Source organism: Aotus nancymaae, unplaced genomic scaffold (genome assembly GCF_030222135.1).
Source record: "Aotus nancymaae isolate 86718 unplaced genomic scaffold, 86718_ANA_hifiasm-v0.15.2.pri h1tg000011l, whole genome shotgun sequence".
Lineage (NCBI taxonomy): Eukaryota > Metazoa > Chordata > Mammalia > Primates > Aotidae > Aotus > Aotus nancymaae.
In genome coordinates this window covers 21,382,445-21,400,073 of record NW_026988422.1, presented here as the reverse complement: position 1 = coordinate 21,400,073, position 17,629 = coordinate 21,382,445, and the positions used below count along the sequence as shown (strand labels likewise).

Below are 17,629 nucleotides of genomic sequence, written 5' to 3'. Positions count from 1 at the left end.
AGAGTTATCAGGACTGCGAGAGGAAAAACAATACTGGATATGGTGATGATAAAGTCTGTGCTGACCTTTAAAAGTGCAATGGAATATCTGTGGCAGAAACCAAATGATATGACTGGCAGAGAGGAAATAGAGATAGAGGTTTAAGTCACTTTTTCAAATGGGTACAGAATGGAAGGGAAAGTGAAGGGCTTTTTTTTAATAGAAAAAAATAAGCTTGACTTAAGGCAAAAGACCAGTAACTGGAAGGGAAGAGACAGTTAGCGGTAACCTTAACACTATTCATTCATTCATTTGTTCCTTCAATACATATGTTACAAACCTCCTTGGTATCAGATACTGTGCAAGGAACTGAAAGTATAGCAGTGAATGAGAGAAGTTAATTTCTGCTCCCATGGTGTATTCTGCTAGTTACTCTTTTTCACCCTTCTCTCTTTGTTTCCAACTCCCTCCTAAGACCTCCTACCTTCCTTCCTCTCTTTAATGATTCTGCAGGTACAAATACTAAACCAAACTTACTAGTATCTACAGTATCCTCTGTTCTTTCTTGATGTGTATCATTTTTTTTTCTAAATGTGTTTTTGCTTTTTAAAAATTACAAACAGTGAACTCTTCAAATGAAATAAAACCTTATGTACATAGGTCTTGATTTGGTTTTCAAGAAAAAGTCAAAAGCTGAATAAATGAGAAGGCCCAAAGTGGCAGCAACATTGAGTATTGTTCCTTTTTCCATTTGATGATCAGCTGTACTGTTGCTTCCTGTTAAGAAAGTCCTTTATTGTATAGCTGTAAGGTCTATAATGACTTCAAGTATCACATCCTTGTTGACCTGATTTAAATATAAAACACATTTCTTTTTTTTTTTTGAGACAGAGTCTCACTCTCTCACCAGGCACCAGGCTGGAGTGCAGTGGCACAATCTCGGCTCACTGCAACCTCCGCCTCCCAGGTTCGAGCAATTCTCCTGCCTCAGTCTCCCGAGCAGCTGGGACTACAGGTGCACGCCACCACGCCCAACTAATTTTTGTATTTTTAGTAGAGACAGGGTTTCACCATGTTGGCCAGGATGGTCTCGATCTCTTGACCTTGTGATCTGCCCACCTCGGCCTCCCAAAGTGCTGGGATTACAGGCTTGAGCCACCACGCCCAGCCAAACACATTTCTTATAGTTTGGCATTACCTCCCATCATGTTGGGCTCTCAGTATAGCACCAAAGTACTACTTACTGCGTCAAGAGCAATACTTGTTATAATGTCAAGCTTTCCCTTGGTGATTACTCACACATGTGAAAGATGTAACATCATAACTACAATCTATAAGGTACTGATTTAAAGTTTTTGGGATTCATTCCATGTAAATTGGGTTAAACTTAGCCAGTATTAATTAAGTTGGAAAGGAAGGAGGACACCTACTCTTCTGATTTTAAAAGGAAACAGGAAAAGATTTGACTAGGAAAGGTAATTTGTGATAGAGAAGAGTGTAGATGAGTGAGTCAGTCTGGATTGGGAGTTCGTTTAGCCTGTTGGGTCTGGCTAACAGGCTTGATACAATGCAAGGCTAAGAGGGTATGCTCCCTAGAAATTTATGTTGGATGGTGGCTGTTCTCAGAGGAGTTATAGTCTTTTTGAAAAGGCAACATTAGACATTTGAAATAATTTAGAGAAAAAAATGGTGCACCTCAGTGGTTGCCAAACTTAATCATGTATTAGAATCACCGAGGAAACAAACAAAAAAATACAGACTTTGAGCCCCATCCCACAAGTTTCAAGGATAGTCCAGGAATCTGTATTTTTTTTTTTTAACAAATTTCTTACTGGTTTTGATTTAGTTTGCTCTCAGAACTGTACTGGAGAAACACTGGAATTTAGTAAATAATAAACTGAATATAATAAAAAACCTGGAGGATGAGTTACTCTAAATTTATTCATTTATTTAACAAACATGTCCAAGCATCTAATATATGCTACATATTATGCTGTTTTCTAGGGCTAAAGGATGAATAATAGATGGTCCTGGCCCTTACACTCAGCGTCTAGAAGAAAAGATATCAATAGATAAATAAGGCAGTGTGCTTAATGAAATGATAGAGGTGTGTAGGATGCTATGGAAGCAAATAGGAGGAGTACCGAACCTGCTCTGGTTGATTTGGGCCCAGAAGAAAGAGGTAGGATCAGGAAAACTTCACTGAAGTGCCTGAGCTTTTTGTAACAGATAACTTACTCCTTAAAAGACCTCATACTGTTTTTTCTCATTGTTTTGCTTAGAAATCTTGCTAAAACATGTTTCTGCTTTTATTGTTGATTTGGCATGATCACATATATTTTTGCCATATAACAAAATAGTGATGCCTTCTATTGTAGTATACAGAATTAATTTCTGTTATCCCAAATGGTCCCCAACTACTGTGACTATGCTATTCTCATTTTCCATCATATTATCTTTGATGTCAGTCTGATAATCATCTTGTTAATGTCAATGTGGCTGTTTATAGAGTAGCATATTTATTTAAATTTTTACTTGGCTTTGGACAAAAAATTGTGAATAAGTAAAAGTATAAAGCATTAAGTAGAAAATAGTATGTGAGTTTTAGTGCTTTTTGTGACAGGCATTTATTTTAACTACTGAGCTACCTTGTTTTTAAATTATTATGTAAAAGCCAATAGATACTTTAGAAATCACATATTACAACTCTTTCATTTTATAGGCAAAGAAACTGAGGCTTCAAGATACCAGGGATGATCAGTGGCAATCAGGGAGTAGAATCTAGTCCTCCTGATACCAGAATAGTCCCATTCCATAAAAGCAGCAGTTCTTAATGAGGGGGTTACAGCAGAATCATTTGGAGAATTGTTCAAAATACACATACCTAGTATTTGATCCCAAGGGTCCTGATTCAGTAAGATTGGCATGTATATTTCTTAAAAAATGTTTTTTAATTTTTGGAAGATGCTGATCTATATTCATGAACCAGCATACTTTAATCTACTTGCCATCTATCATAATTTGTTTCTGAATAGTTATACAGTACAGGCAATAAATGCTTCTAGAGCCTAGACATGAGAAAAAGAGAGACTTTGGAGATAACTGTGAGTGAGAAAGTCATTGGAGGGTTTTGAGCAAAAGGGCATATGATATAATTTGCATTTTAAAAGGATACTCTAGCTACTGTATGAAAAACAAACAGGGAGGTTGGGGGATGCCTCTAGTAGGGAGATCAGTTAGGAGACCATTACATCAATTCAGGCAGGGAGATAGAGGCTTTGACCTGGGTAGTAATAGTGGAGGTAGGGAGAAAGGAACAGATTTTTGACATATTTTTAAAGTTAAAATAACAGAACTTGTTGACAAATGCAATATGAAAGGAGTCAAGGATCAGTCTTAAGTTTTTGGCCCAAGTAACTGGAAGAAGAAAATTGCATTTTAGTGAAATTGCCACAAGAGCAAGTATTGATAGAGAAGAAAAGAGATTGAAGAACTAAATCTTGAAACACTTTAGCATTTAGAATCAGAGAGATAAGGAGAACCCAAATGGAAGCTGAAAAGCAGTAGCCAATGAGATAGGAAAAAAACTAGAAGAATGTGATATCCTGGAAGCCAGGTGAAGAAAATATTGCAAGGCACAAGAAGTGATTAGTTGCATCAAATAGGGGAGTAAAATGAAAACTGTTCATTGACCATCGGAATTAGCAATGTGGAGGTCATTGGTGACCTTAACAAGGAATAGTTTAGTGATAGAAATGAGTTCAACAGAGAATGTGAAGAAAAGAATTACCACTAAGAATAGAAAACTCTTTGGAGGACTTTTGCTGTTAAAAGGAAAAGGAAAGTGACTTGGTAACTGGAAGAGGACTTGAAGTCAAGAGAAGGGTTTTTTAGATGCGAAAATTTTTGGCATGTTTGTATGTTGAGAATTGAATTGTATGGTGAGAATTATCCAGCTGAGAAGGAAAATTTGATGATATAATGGAAAGAGGGGAGAACTGGTGGAATTACATCTTTGAGCAAGAAAGTAGGGATGGGATCTCATGCACAGAAGGAGGATTTAGCCTTAGGGACACAGGCAGCCTAAGAAAACAGCAAGAAGGAAAGCAGATTATGTGGGCACAGATGGAGGGAAGTGAGTAGATACAGGAAGAACAGGTTGTAGAACTTCTTTTCTAATAGCTTCTGCATTAGGAAGCAAAGTTGTAATTGAGGATGGGGAAGAGATATTGGAAGTTTAAAAAGAGGAAAAAGTATAAAGTAGTTATCTGGAAGAGGAAAATGGTAAATTAACTGTGGAACTGATTAAAGGACAGATCCAAAGGTACACTTAAATTTAGAAAGTATCCATCCATCTTGAATGCATATTTTTCCAAGCTCCACATTCAGTTGCTGAGTTGTAGACATGGAAGAGGGTAAGGATATAACCAAGAGTAGAATTTTGTCAGATGAGTACAGTGTGAGAGAGGGGCAAAGGAGTGACTTTAATGATGGATCATGGAATTTATGCTTAGTTAGGAAGTAGGTGAGGCTTTGGAAGTGGAACAGAGAGCTGTGAAAGATGTTAAGATCAATTAACTGTAAGGTCCTCTGGAGTCAGTATTATTAAAGAATTAAAGAGAGGAAGCTTAAAAAATGGTAGTGATCAGAAAGAGTAAGATGCTGAAATGTTTTAAAATGGAATGAGGGTGCTAACTAGTTTAGTTGCTATAATAATTATTTTAATTGATTGATTTGTTAGGTTCATGATTACAAAGAAGGAACCCCAGAAGAGAAGACCTACTACATAGAATTATGGGATGTTGGAGGCTCTGTGGGCAGTGCCAGCAGCGTGAAGAGCACAAGAGCAGTATTCTACAACTCTGTAAATGGTAAAGCATTTTTAAATTTCTATTATATATTAATGGTCTAAGAGTATAGATCATCTGACATGGAATGTCATAGCATGCCAGACTTGTCTTAATTTGAGAAAGATGTAATATGCTCACAACCCTTGATTTAAATCTGTATAGCACATTCCAGTTTGTGTTTCTACATTGTAACCATGTAACTCAGAACGTTAAACATCTGCTTTGTCTAAGTGTTTCTATTTATATTATTGTCATAAACTAAATAATTGAGAAATAAAATCATGTTTTTGGTACTTGACATAAAACATGGAACTTTCAAAGTGTTGTCGTCTGGGAGTGCTATCTGTCCAGTGAGTTGAGTAAGTACAGTAGGATCGTAGGAGTCCCGTAGTCTTAAGCCAGGTATCACAGAGTTTACTGAGTACCAGCTCAGCTGAAAAGACTGTCACCCAGGCGGCGCTGAAGGAAATGAGAGGCAGACACCCAGATAGAACAGCAAAGTGGGTCTATCTGGGGAGCCAGCAGCCTTCTGAACTGAGAGCCTCAGGTGCTGACAGCATTCCAAGCTGAAGGCCCCAAGCGGATCCTGATCCACTTATTTATTCTCTCTTAACAGGTGATTATTATTAAGAAACAGGTGTTCTATATTTTCTCGTAACTCAACAATATACCAAGTAGGCAGCTGTTACCCGCTTACCACTGACTACAGACAAACTAAAAGGTTTTCTCCTTTCTTCCAAAGTGGCAGGACGATGTATGATATTTATACATTGTCCTGCCACTTTGGAATGCCCCAAATGGTTTTCCACTTGGGGAGGGAGTCGGCTAGGTTTTCCTTGTCATCATTCTTCCTAGCAAATGATATATTCTACTATACACTCAGCCCTAAGGCTCTTTCTCACAATATACCAAGTAGGCAGTATAGGTATATCTCAAAATATAACAATATACCCTAAGGCTCTTTCTCACCTAGTTATGAAGAGCTGCTTAATGGGGTCTTTATGGGTGTAAAAATTTTATCCAGTTATAGATACTCAGATACCTGGAGCAGACTTCCAGATGGAGATGTGTAATATAGGACATAATTTCCATTCGTAGAGTACCTACTCTGTGTCAAGAGACTAAACTGCTTATACCTCTGAGTTGCCAATAGAGTTTCTTAGTCTTCTTTAAAATTTATTTTTAAAATCTTTTTTTACTGTGAAACATAATTTCAACTTCTGTTTGATTAATATACCAAAGGATTTGGCATTTCCCTCCTGGTAAATGCATAGCCATTAATAGACCTCATTTATGCTGTGCTTAGATTGTCAATATTAGGTAAGCATTGCATTCATTCAGTATGTTCATTCCTTATATTCCTCGTTTGATGTCTTCCCATATCATAAGATGTTGTAGATTCTACAAAAAGAAGTAGAGAAGGTTCTTTTCATTGGATACATACTATAGAATACAGAATAAGATGTGTCAGTTCAGACCCATATCCCATGTAGCTCAGAATTCTATCTGAAAAGTCAGTCTTAATGAAGAAACAGAGCATTCATAAATGAGACAAAATACAGTTATAACATTACCTAATATATGTCACCATCATGCAAAAATGTATGTATTATAATGGCATATATTAATAGAATACATATAAATAAGAAAAACAATAATAAGACTAGTATAGTGTGAGGTGACCTCTTAAAGAAAGAGAAGGAAGTGAAACCTAGTTTAGAGTTATACTAGAGTAATCAACTTGTATCAGTAAAATGACTTGTCAAAGTAACATATCTGTCTGATCTGGCACAGAGAAGTTTGAATATATAACACCTTTGATGTTTAGGTATTTTTGAGACAGGTATGATTAAAATTATAAATAAATAATACAGATAAATACTATTCAAATCCTAGAAGCTATGGAATTCAGAGTTGTAAACTTGTAAGTGCTGAAAAATCCATCTAATCAATATTTGTTTACCTCTTCTATACTTACTATTCCTTAGTGATTTGTCTCCTTTAATATTATTGAAAGAATTGCATATATCCTGTGTTGATTTTGCAGATAAGACTGAGATATATTTCCATTTTTTAAAGGTTAAAAAAAAGTCCCTGTTTTTTGAAAAACCTGTTTCTATGTTCTTTCACCCTAACTCTGGAACATTCCTCCTAGTAGAACCACTCAAAGTTCTTTATTCCATCAACCAATCATAGTTTCCTAAGAAAATGAACATAAGGATCATTCTATCCAAATGCATAGTTCATATTCTTAGCAATAACTTTCTTCCCTTAATACCCTACATTCTTCCCTCTCTGGTAACCTAGGCTAGTAATCTCAGAAGGAAATAACAGAGTGTCTTTTCTTCTCTCCCTTAAGATTAAACTATATTATCATTAGCTATCACCCTGACTCCTTTCATCTGGGCCCCACCTTGGCTCTTCTAGCACTTGTTCTACAAAGCAAGAACTCTCAGCCCAAATAAAAGGAGAGGAATAGGAAAAATGGGTACTCCAATGCCCTTGAAAGCTCAAAAGTCTTACCTAGAGATCCTCAATAAAGTCTTCCCTGTCCATCTAATAGTCATCTTAGGCCTTTGTAATTCTTTCACTCCCCAGTCCAAAATTCTTACCCATGTGTTTTGCAATATTTATAATGTGGGGAAAAGGGAAGGGAGAAAATATATGCCACTTTTTTGCCCTAAAATGAGATTTTATTCTGCAGTCTTTACTCTCAGATTACCTGAGTACAAATTCTGATTTACCATGTGACCAAGAGCAAGTTGCTCAACCTCTCTGAACTTCCGTTTTCTCTTGTGTATAAAAATAATAATTCTTACCTCATAGGACTGTTCTGAAAATTAAATTACATAACACATGTAAAGCACAATATTTAGCACATAAGTACTGAATAAATATTAGCTGTAGTCTTTAATGGCAGTTCTTTATTTCTTTTTTTAAATCTATGCCATTGATGCTGATTAAAATCCCTCATTGAGGAAGGATGAGTGGGTACAATTGGATATTAGGGCAAGTGTCAGATCTCTATTAATAGTTTCAGACATCAGAAGAGATACAGGTTTATCTAAGCTGGCTGGAACAAGTCAACTATAGCTTGTACAAGCCCTTTAGTTACACAGATGGCTGTAAAAACTGTAGAAGCCAGCTAATTCTACCTATTCTGTTTTTCTTTTTCAAATTGACACATACCACCTCTTGAAGATGGAGGAATCATCAGTTTCATGTCCTATTCACAATCTGGGTAATATAGAAAAGAGCTGGGAGTTTGTAACCTATAGTGTTTTGACCATAAGATGATACCCTAAATTCTAGTGGGCATCAAAGTTTTTCCTCATTTGTCTGTATCTTACTGTAATAATTAATTCCCTGATATACCTTTCTATCTAGGATTTTAATTGATTCTCTTTAATTGTATTTCTAAGCCTCATTACATTTTGTTATTTGTCTCAATCTCATGCATGTATTTTCTGCTAGCCATACTTCTTTACTTTTTAATATCTCCACCCACTCTCTTCTAGTGACATATTTCTTTTGCTCTATCTCTTAGAGGTAGTAAGCTTACCTAACTAATCATTATTCAGAGAACTAGAAAATTAGACATTTGAGTTGATTAGCCTCAGGTGATCTACAGAACACTGTTTTGTCAGCTAAAGAATAGCATTTATTTTAAATCAATAGTATTTTAATAGATTTTCATTATTTAATATTGTTTTTAGTAAGTATAAATACTATATGTATGTACTGGTATGTATGGCAGTACTATGTACAGTGAAGAAACAAAAAAACTTTTTGAATGAATGTGATTTTGTATATACTTGAAGTAGTTTTGATTCTTTTAATTAATGTAGTGGTTCTACAAGTAGGAACAGGCATGGAGTAGGCACTTAGGAAGTGTTGAGTGAAGAAAAGATCTGCTAAAAGTTTAATGGCATTTTGTCAGCCCTGGTAAAATAAAGAGTTATAAAACTGACAGAGAAAGGTTTGTGGCTAATTATTTATAAATATTTGTAGAGGAAATTTTAAAATAATTGTGTCTGAGTTGTTAGTCATACTAAAGTGCTAGATTCATTAAGCAACCATGCTTCTGTTTACCAAGCTTCATTTGGCCAATTGTGAAATGAAGAGAAATTGTTAATGGATTAACTTATTTTTCTCTGATTATTTTAGGCATTATTTTAGTACACGACTTAACAAATAAGAAGTCCTCCCAAAACTTGTATCGTTGGTCATTGGAAGCTCTCAACAGGGATTCGGTGCCAACTGGAGTCTTGGTGACAAATGGGTAAGCCCAGAATTATTTCACAATTGGTTTGAAAGGTTATAGCAATCACAGGAATGTACTCTCCAGAATAGCACTTTGTAAGATGTTTGATTTGCAAAGATTTCTCTTTCAGTCTATAGATTATCTTTTATTTTAACAGTATCTTTCACAAAGCAATAGTTTTCATTTTGATAAATTCTGATTTCTCTTTTTTTCTTCTATGAATTGTGCTTTAGATATCCTAAGAACTCTTTGTCTAATCCTAGATGATGCAGATTTTCTCTTACGTTTTCCTCTACAGATTTTATGGCTTTACATTTTTATAGTAAAACATTTATATAAAACATTTTAAGTTTTATAGGTTTACATTTAGATCTATGATCTGTTTTAAGTTAGTTTTATACAAGTTGTGAGGTTTTAGTTGAGGTTAATGTTTGCATATGAATGTCTAATTGTTCCAACACCATTTGTTGAAAAGATATCCTTTCTCCATTGAATTGCTTTTGCTCCTTTGCCAAAAATCATTTGGCCATATTAGTATGAGTCTATTTCTGGACTGTAGTTCTGTTCCATTGATCTATGTGTCTCTCCCTTCACCAGTACTACACTATCTTGATTATAGTCTTAAAATTGAGCAATATGATTTCTTCTACTTTATTCTTTTTCATAATTGTGTAGCTATTCTAGTGTATCTTTCTACATAAATTTTGAAAATCAGCTTGCCTATATTGACAAAAATTTTTGTTGGATCTTAATTAGAATTGCATTAAACCTATTGATCACATTGGAGAGAATTAATATCTTTATTCTTTTGCATCTTCCAGTTCATGAACACAATATACCTCCCCATTTATTTAGATCTTCTTTTATTTCTCTTATCAGCATTTTGTAGTTTTTAGCACACAAATCCTGTACGTGTTTTATTAGATTTATACCAAAATATTTAATATTTTTGAAGGTAGTATAAATTTTGTTGTGTGTTTTGAGACTGGGTCTTGCTCTGCTGCCCAGGCTGGAGTGCAGTGGCATGATCTCAGTTCACTGCAACCTGTGTCTCCCAGGTTCAAACAATTATCATGCCTCAGCCTCCCAAGTAGCTGGGATCACAGGCCATGTGTCTTATGCCTGGCTGATTTTTGTATTTTTGATAGAGATGGCGTTTCACCATCTTGGCCAGGCTGATCTCGAACTCCTCCTGACCTCAGGTGATCCACCCACCTTGGCCTCCCAAAGTGCTGGGGTTATAGGTGTGAGCCAGCATACTTGGCCATAAATGGTATATTTAAACTTCAGTTTCAAATTGTCCATTGCTAGTATAAAAAAAAATAGAATTGATTTTGAGTGCTGACCTGTATCCTATGACCAGAGTTTTTCAGTAAAATCCTTGGGATGCTCTACATAGACAGATTTATTTCTTCCTATTCTATCTGTATGCTTGTTGTCTTATTTCTTGCCTTATTGCATTGGCAGCAACTTCCAAAAGGATAATAAATAGGAGTGATAAGAGTGAATATCTATGTCTTACTCCCAGTCTTAGGGAGGAAGCAGTCATTTCACAATTAAGTATGATGTCAGCTTTAGTTTTTTTTTGTTGACATCATTTATCAGGTTGAGAAAATTTCTTTCTATCCCTAATTTGCTGATAGTTTTATTAATATCATGAACAGATTTCTGTCAAACAGACAGAACAGAATTCTGTCAAAAACCTTTTCTGCATCAATCGATAGGGACATTTGACTTCTTCTTTCAACCATTAGTGTGGTGGATTACATTCACTATTTTTCAAATATTGAACCAGCCTTTCATTCCTTGGTCATTGGTGTCTTGTCTTCTGTTCTTATAATGTCTTTGACTGGTTTTGGTGTGAGGATAATGTTGGCCTCATAGAATGAATTGGAAGTATTCCTTCCTCTTCTATTATTTGGAAGAAATTGTGTATATTTGATGTTATTTCTTCTTTGAAGGTTTGGTAGGATTTACCAAGAGACCACCTAGGCCTGGAGATTGCTTATTTGAAAGATTTTTAACCACAAAGTCAACTTCTTTAGTAATTAGGATTATTCAAGTTACCTCTTTCATCTTGGGTGAGTTTTGGTAGCTTGTGATTTTCAAGGAATTCGTCTATTTCATTAAATTTTTGAATTTATATCAATAGAGTTGTTTATAGTATTTATTGTCCCTTTGGTAGTTGCACAGTTTATAGTAATATGATCTTCTTCGTTCTATTTTGGTATTTTATGTCTTCTCTTTTTCTTGTCAGAATTGTAGAAGTTTAGCAATTGTGTTGATTTTTTTTCCAAAGAAGCAGATTTTGGTTTCATTGATTTTTCTCTGTTGTTTTTCTGTATACAGTTTAATTGATTTCTGCTCTTACCTTATTTCCTTCCTTCTACTTGCTTTTGGTTTATTTTGTTCTCTCTTTATAGTTTCTTAGATTACTGGCTGGATACCTTGCATTTTTGCTAATACAAGCATTTTTAATGCTGTAAGTTTCCCTCTAAACACTGCATTAGCTTCATCCTGCAAATATTTACTTTTATTTTCATTTAGTTCAAAATATTTTCTGATATTCCTTGAGATTTTCCTATGAGCTATTTAGAAATGTGTTGGTTGGTTTCCAAATATTTAGAGGCTGTCTGGTCATCCTTTGCTGTTGATTTCTAGCTTAATTTTATTATGATCTAAGAGCATACTTTATATAATTGCGCTTATTTTATATTTGTGCAACACCCAGTATGTGACATAGGTGTTGTTATCTCTGTTGTTTCGGTTTTCAGTGTCTTTGGTATGCTAAGTAGGATCAAATCCGTTCATGAACAGCTTTGACAATGAGCTCAAGCATGTATGAACTACTTCATGGGGTTGCTTTCTGAAACTTCACCCTCTCTGTAGTCTCTCCCATACTTTGTGATTTGCTAGGGCTCCCTTTTTAGGTCTCCTGTCCAAATTCTGTCATACACTTGCACAACTGCACCTACATCCAGGGCCAAGTGGTAGAAGGACAAAGAATAAAAGCAATGAGAGTTTGCCCCACCGTCTTGGGATGCAGTTCTATCAATCAGAGAGAAATATTTTCCTTCCTCTGTGTTCATAAGCAGGGGTCCCCAACTCCTGGTCCATGGCCTAGTAGGAACCAGGCCACACAGTGGGAGGTGAGTGGCAGGTGAGTGGGCGTTACCATCTGAGATCCACCTCCTGTCAGATCAGCAGCGGCATTAGATTCTCATAGGAGTATGAATTTTGTTGTGAACTGTACATGTGAGGGATCTAGGTTGCATGCTCCTTATGAAAATCTAATGCCTGGTGATCTGAGGTGGAACAGCTTCATCCTGAAACCATCCCCCAAACACCTATCTGTGGAAAAATAGTCTTCCATAAAACCGGTCCCTGGTACCAAAAAGGTTGGGGACCACTGTTTTTGAGCATTCTGCTTGTGTTACAGACTTTGCCACAACCATCATGGAATTGCTCAGAGGCTGGCTTATGACAGAAGGAAAAATATTGTATTTCTACACTGTCTCCAAGTATTCAGGAGCCCCCTTTCTTGTTTCATGAGCCAGAACTATAGGCCTTCTTCTGGAGTTTTCTGTTGAAGCTTTTGTGTTTTAAGCTGAGTTGCATTCTATGGAAGGGAAAAATATCATAATCTCATTGCTAATTCAATGGTTCTTTACATTGTGGTCTTCTTCCTCAATATATTCACTACTATTAATTTTTCAGAGTCCTCAAATAGCCACTTAATTCATCCTGTCCAGGTTTTACAGTTGCATTCACTGGGAAAGACAGGATAGAGTTTGCTTATTCCGTCTTACCTAGAACAGAACACCATTTTCTATTTTTTGATTAAAGCAAGTCTTTCAAAGACTTTGTTTCCTGTGTAGAAGTCTAATTGTTATGTGAAACCTAAATGTAGTATAAGTTTGAGTAATTATTTGTAGATTCCTGTAAGACCTGATAAAGAATAACCACAACTAATTTAAAACTCACATTTCAAAGCCTAGTTGATATTTCTTGTTTCCTATCTCAATTCCTTTCATCACTGATGTCTTCATTAACCTAGCTTGTTCTCTATTTTCTACTAAGATTTTTACTTAAGAAACTTATCCTTAAATTTAGGATTAAGAGACAGTGTATTCATATCAGAAAGAAATCTGCATTTGTGTGAGGGAATTCAGTAAAAATTCTATATCCATTTGCATTTTTGACACTACAGCTTCATTTTGATGCTATAGATAAACCTGCAATGTATCAAACAACCTTAATACATTGGTGTGCTTCGTTGGTGCATTATTTTGTAGCATCAAAAGATTTGGAAACAACCCTAGTGTCCAAGCAACAAAAAATTCATTGAATAAATAATGGCATATCCACATACTGAAGTAGTATTCAACATTTAAAAAAGAATCAGCCTGAGCCGGGGGGATCATGAGGTCAAGAGATCGAGACCATCCTGGCCAACGTGGTGAAACCCTGTCTGTACTAAAAATACAAAAATTAGTTGAGTGTGGTGGTACATGTGCCTATAGTCCTAGCTACTTGAGAGGCTGAGGCAGAAGAATTGCTTGAACCCAGGAGGCAGAGGCTGCAGTGAGCCAAGATTGCGCCACTACACTCAAGCCTGGGTGACAGAGCAAGAAAATAAAAAATCAGGAAGATCTCTAGGAACTAAAATAGAAAGATCTACAGAGGGTACAGTATTAGGTTTAACAAATCAAGGTTCAGGGAGTATACATCGTATACCTCCTACTGTGTAAGAAAGGAAAGAAATAAGAATATGTATTTGTATTTGGATAAGGAATCAGTGAAAAGATAAATAAGAAGCTATTAAAAATGGTAACCTATAGGGGGCCAGGGAAATGGGTGGTTGGGTATAGTGGTAGGAGCAAGACTGCTTAGCATCTTATCTTTTATATCAGTTTGAGTTTTTAGCCATATTTTAAATATTTAGGTAAATTTTATATTATGTGGTTTTTACCACAATAAAACATTTTTTAACTTAATTATGGAAAATTTTAAACATATATAAATACAAAGAATGGAAAATGAACTCCCATATACCTGTTGCCTAGTTTGAACAATTATCAACATATGGCCAGTCCTGTTTCATCCATACCTCTGCCCACTTCCTATCTTCTCCCACTCTCAACTGGATTATTTTGAACCAAATGTTAAAACATCGTATCATTTCATCCATGTATAGTTTAAAGCATAAGGGCTTTTTTAAACATGACAACATATAATTATCACAGCTAAAAATTTAATAATTCTTTAGTAACCAAATATTATTTTAATTTCCCCAATTGTCTCATAAATGTTACAGTTGATTTTTTTCAAAACAGTATCTAAATAAAGTACACTGGTTGTATTTGATTTCTTAAGTGTCTTTTCATTTTAGGTTCTCCCTTCTTGGTTGTTTTTTTTCTCAACTTCCTAGCAGTTTATTTGTAGAAGAAGATGGCTTATTTGTCTTGTACAGTTTCCTATATTCTAGATTTACTGATTGTCTCCCTGTATTGTCTTTTAAACTCTGTTTCTGAATTCTAAATATTCTCTAAAGTGGTAATTAAATATAGTGGTCTGAAAGATGCAAACTTTTTTGGTCTTTATTTTTCCACCCAGTATTATGGATGTAATGTGATACCTGGCTGTGTGTCTCTTTGTGATGGTAAGGAGTTATCAGCCTTATCCATCCATGATAAAGTTCTTCAAAAGCTTGCCAAAAAAGATTTCAAGGTTAAATTTTAAATTGGATACAACATTTTATGAAAAAGATAAAAGGAAAGCTAAAGAGAAATAAGAGACCAAACTATATTCATATGCTTTAAATCCATCAATGTGCAAGGAATAGTGCAAGACTATGTGAGAAATGTATGTACATCAAAGATGATATTTGCTAGAAGATATGCAAAAATTTCTATGTGAGACAGGAGGAAACAGTCCTAAAGGAAAGATACTCTTAAAACTTTATTCCCTAACAAAGCAAATTGCAGCTTTGAACCATGTCTCTCTAATTAGGGTTGCTGTTGTTATGAATAATCAAAGGTCTTGATCATGCTATTACTGACTTTGATGCAATAAATAGAATAGTAATATATTTGTGAGATGAGAGGTTATATAGTTAAAACAGTTGTGTTCTGAGGCTGAACAGTTTGCTGAGGCTCTGTAAGATTATTGTGAAGGGCATAAATATTTAATAACTTTCCCCTCTACCCAAATTTAGAATTTCTCTAAGAGAAAGAAAGGAAAAAGAAAGAAAAGTTTTTTACAGGAAGAAAAAAAAGCTATACTCAACTGGATTGTAGTAACTGGATCATGCAATATTGATTTACTGTCATAAATTGTACGCAGCCAGATTTTGCTGACTATTGTAAGTTGAGCTTCTAATGTGTCAGAAATCCAAATCTGTTTTATTTCTAATATATGAGTAGAATTTAAATTAATTCAACAGCAATGAGCCCTACGTTTTTTTCAGTAATGAGAAGTATCATTTACATCACCACTCTGTTCTTTGGATAAATAAATTTTTTAAAAAATAACAATTGTAATAGCCAGTGATCCAAAACTACTAACCCTAAGTGATTCTTATTGTCTGTCCTCTATCTCCCATGGCTCTCATTTCAGGAAAAACAACTACTTGGTACTAAGTTCTTTCCTTTTACTATTCATTTTGCATTTCAGCTGTTTCCTTCCATTTCCATGTGTTTAACCCATCTTTCCCAGGCTATAGTATCACCTCTATTTGATTTATTCTAGGCTTCAGCTTCTTTATTTTGATTTTCTTATGCTTCTTATTTCTCTACTATTCAGACAGAAATGTGTATTGTAGATATAGAGTTAATGCATACCCCAAAAGGTACCCAAGAAGATTGCCATTTTGTCTTCTAGCTCAAGGCTTAAGTGCCATGCTAGGCTTTTGGGTTTTCTCTACACTAAGACTTAAATCCACTCTCTGCTTCTACTATGAAACATTCCTGAGTTGTTATGTTAGCCTTAGAAGACAGAGCTATGTGGAAAGTCAAGTCCACTAACTATAGTATACTTGTTCAATTATTCAGTATTATTCAATACTTAATAAAAACATGGGACCAAATTTTGAGAAATTAGATGAATAGCTGGAATCTGATAGAAGAGGAGGATGAGTTGATGAAAAAACAAGTAGTTGGAAGAAGTTGGAAGGAAAGTAGTTTTATAGGTAAAGAGAGCAGAAATCAGTTAATTTTCAGTAAAATAGTTTAAATTAGTTCCATTTAAATATTACACATTTACATCAGAAAGGTAAATTCTATTCACCTCTTCATTGTTATTTATCACAGGGATTATGATCGAGAACAGTTTGCTGATAACCAAATACCGCTGTTGGTAATAGGGACTAAACTGGACCAGATTCATGAAACAAAGCGCCATGAAGTTTTAACTAGGACTGCTTTCCTGGCTGAGGATTTCAATGCAGAAGAGATTAATTTGGTGTGTATTTTGACTAATGCATGCTTGTATTATTATCAGGTAAAGACCAAACTAAAGACATATTCAAATCATATATTCTAGTGAAAGAAACTTTATACTTGAAATCAGACTATTTGGATTCTAGTCCAAAATGTAGTCAAGATTGGAATCAATGTATCTAGACTGAGAGATGTGCACAGTCACTTCAGCCTTTTACGTTGACCTGTTGGAATGTTCAAACTTTATTCTGTGAATAATTTAAATCATGGACTTTTTTTTTTTGAGACAGAGTCTCCCTCTGTCACCTAGACTGGAGTGCAGTGGCATAATCTCAGCTCACTCTAACCTCCACCTCCTGGGTTCATGCAATTCTCGTGCCTCAGCCACCTGAGTAGCTGGGATTACAGGTGTGTACCACCATGTCCAGCTAATTTTTTTATATTTTTAGTAGAGATGGGGTTTCTCCATGTTGCGCAGGCTAGTCTCGAACTCCTGACCGCAAGTGATTTGCCCATCTCAGCCTCTGAAAGTGCTGGGATTACAGGTGTGAGCCACTGCACCTGGCCCAATGGGCTTTTTCTTGAGAAAGTTTTTTAAAATCACACCAAAATTAAAATAAATTGATTGAAATGACACTATGAGTTGATTATTCTTGCTTTTACAAAGCCTCTTAGCTTCTTAAACTACGAATTTTACCTTAAAGGGCAACCTGACAGATATGAGAAAATTACAAACCTTAAACTAGGAGTGCTTCATAAGAACTAATTACTGTACACTTATGCATATATAGAGAATTGAGTCCCTTGATGAGATAGCTAGCTCAATTAGAACTGAGTGCTTAAAAAAGCTACAAAATGTTTGTCATGTAATTCCGTTAGGATCCCAGAAAAGAATCCTGGCCAGCAACTTCAGTCATGGTTATGTCATTGTTCACAAATAGGATTTTTGCAACTGTGCACTGGTGTTCCAGAAATACAGTGGTGGTGGTGTAATAGTACTAATGGCCAACATTTATTAAGCACTTACAGGTTGAAAACTGTTTTAGGTATTTACATTCATTATCTCACATGCATCATCTTCACAATCAACCCTATAA

The 17,629-nt window shown here is 35.3% G+C and overlaps 1 protein-coding gene across 2 annotated transcripts in view; it reads left to right on the top strand.

Annotated features, from left to right (window-relative positions):
- The window catches only part of RABL3 (RAB, member of RAS oncogene family like 3), a 39,264-nt gene that overhangs the window by 14,088 nt on the left and 7,547 nt on the right, over positions 1-17,629 (top strand). The window contains exons 3-6 of one of the 2 annotated variants that reach the window (XM_012463912.3): positions 1,984-2,161; positions 4,721-4,850; positions 8,997-9,111; positions 16,404-16,554. In XM_012463912.3, coding sequence (XP_012319335.1) covers positions 2,078-2,161; positions 4,721-4,850; positions 8,997-9,111; positions 16,404-16,554 — 480 coding nt within the window. In that variant the 5' untranslated portion in view covers positions 1,984-2,077. The remainder of the gene's footprint in view (positions 1-1,983; positions 2,162-4,720; positions 4,851-8,996; positions 9,112-16,403; positions 16,555-17,629) is intronic. The other variant, XM_012463911.2, reaches the window with a different exon arrangement.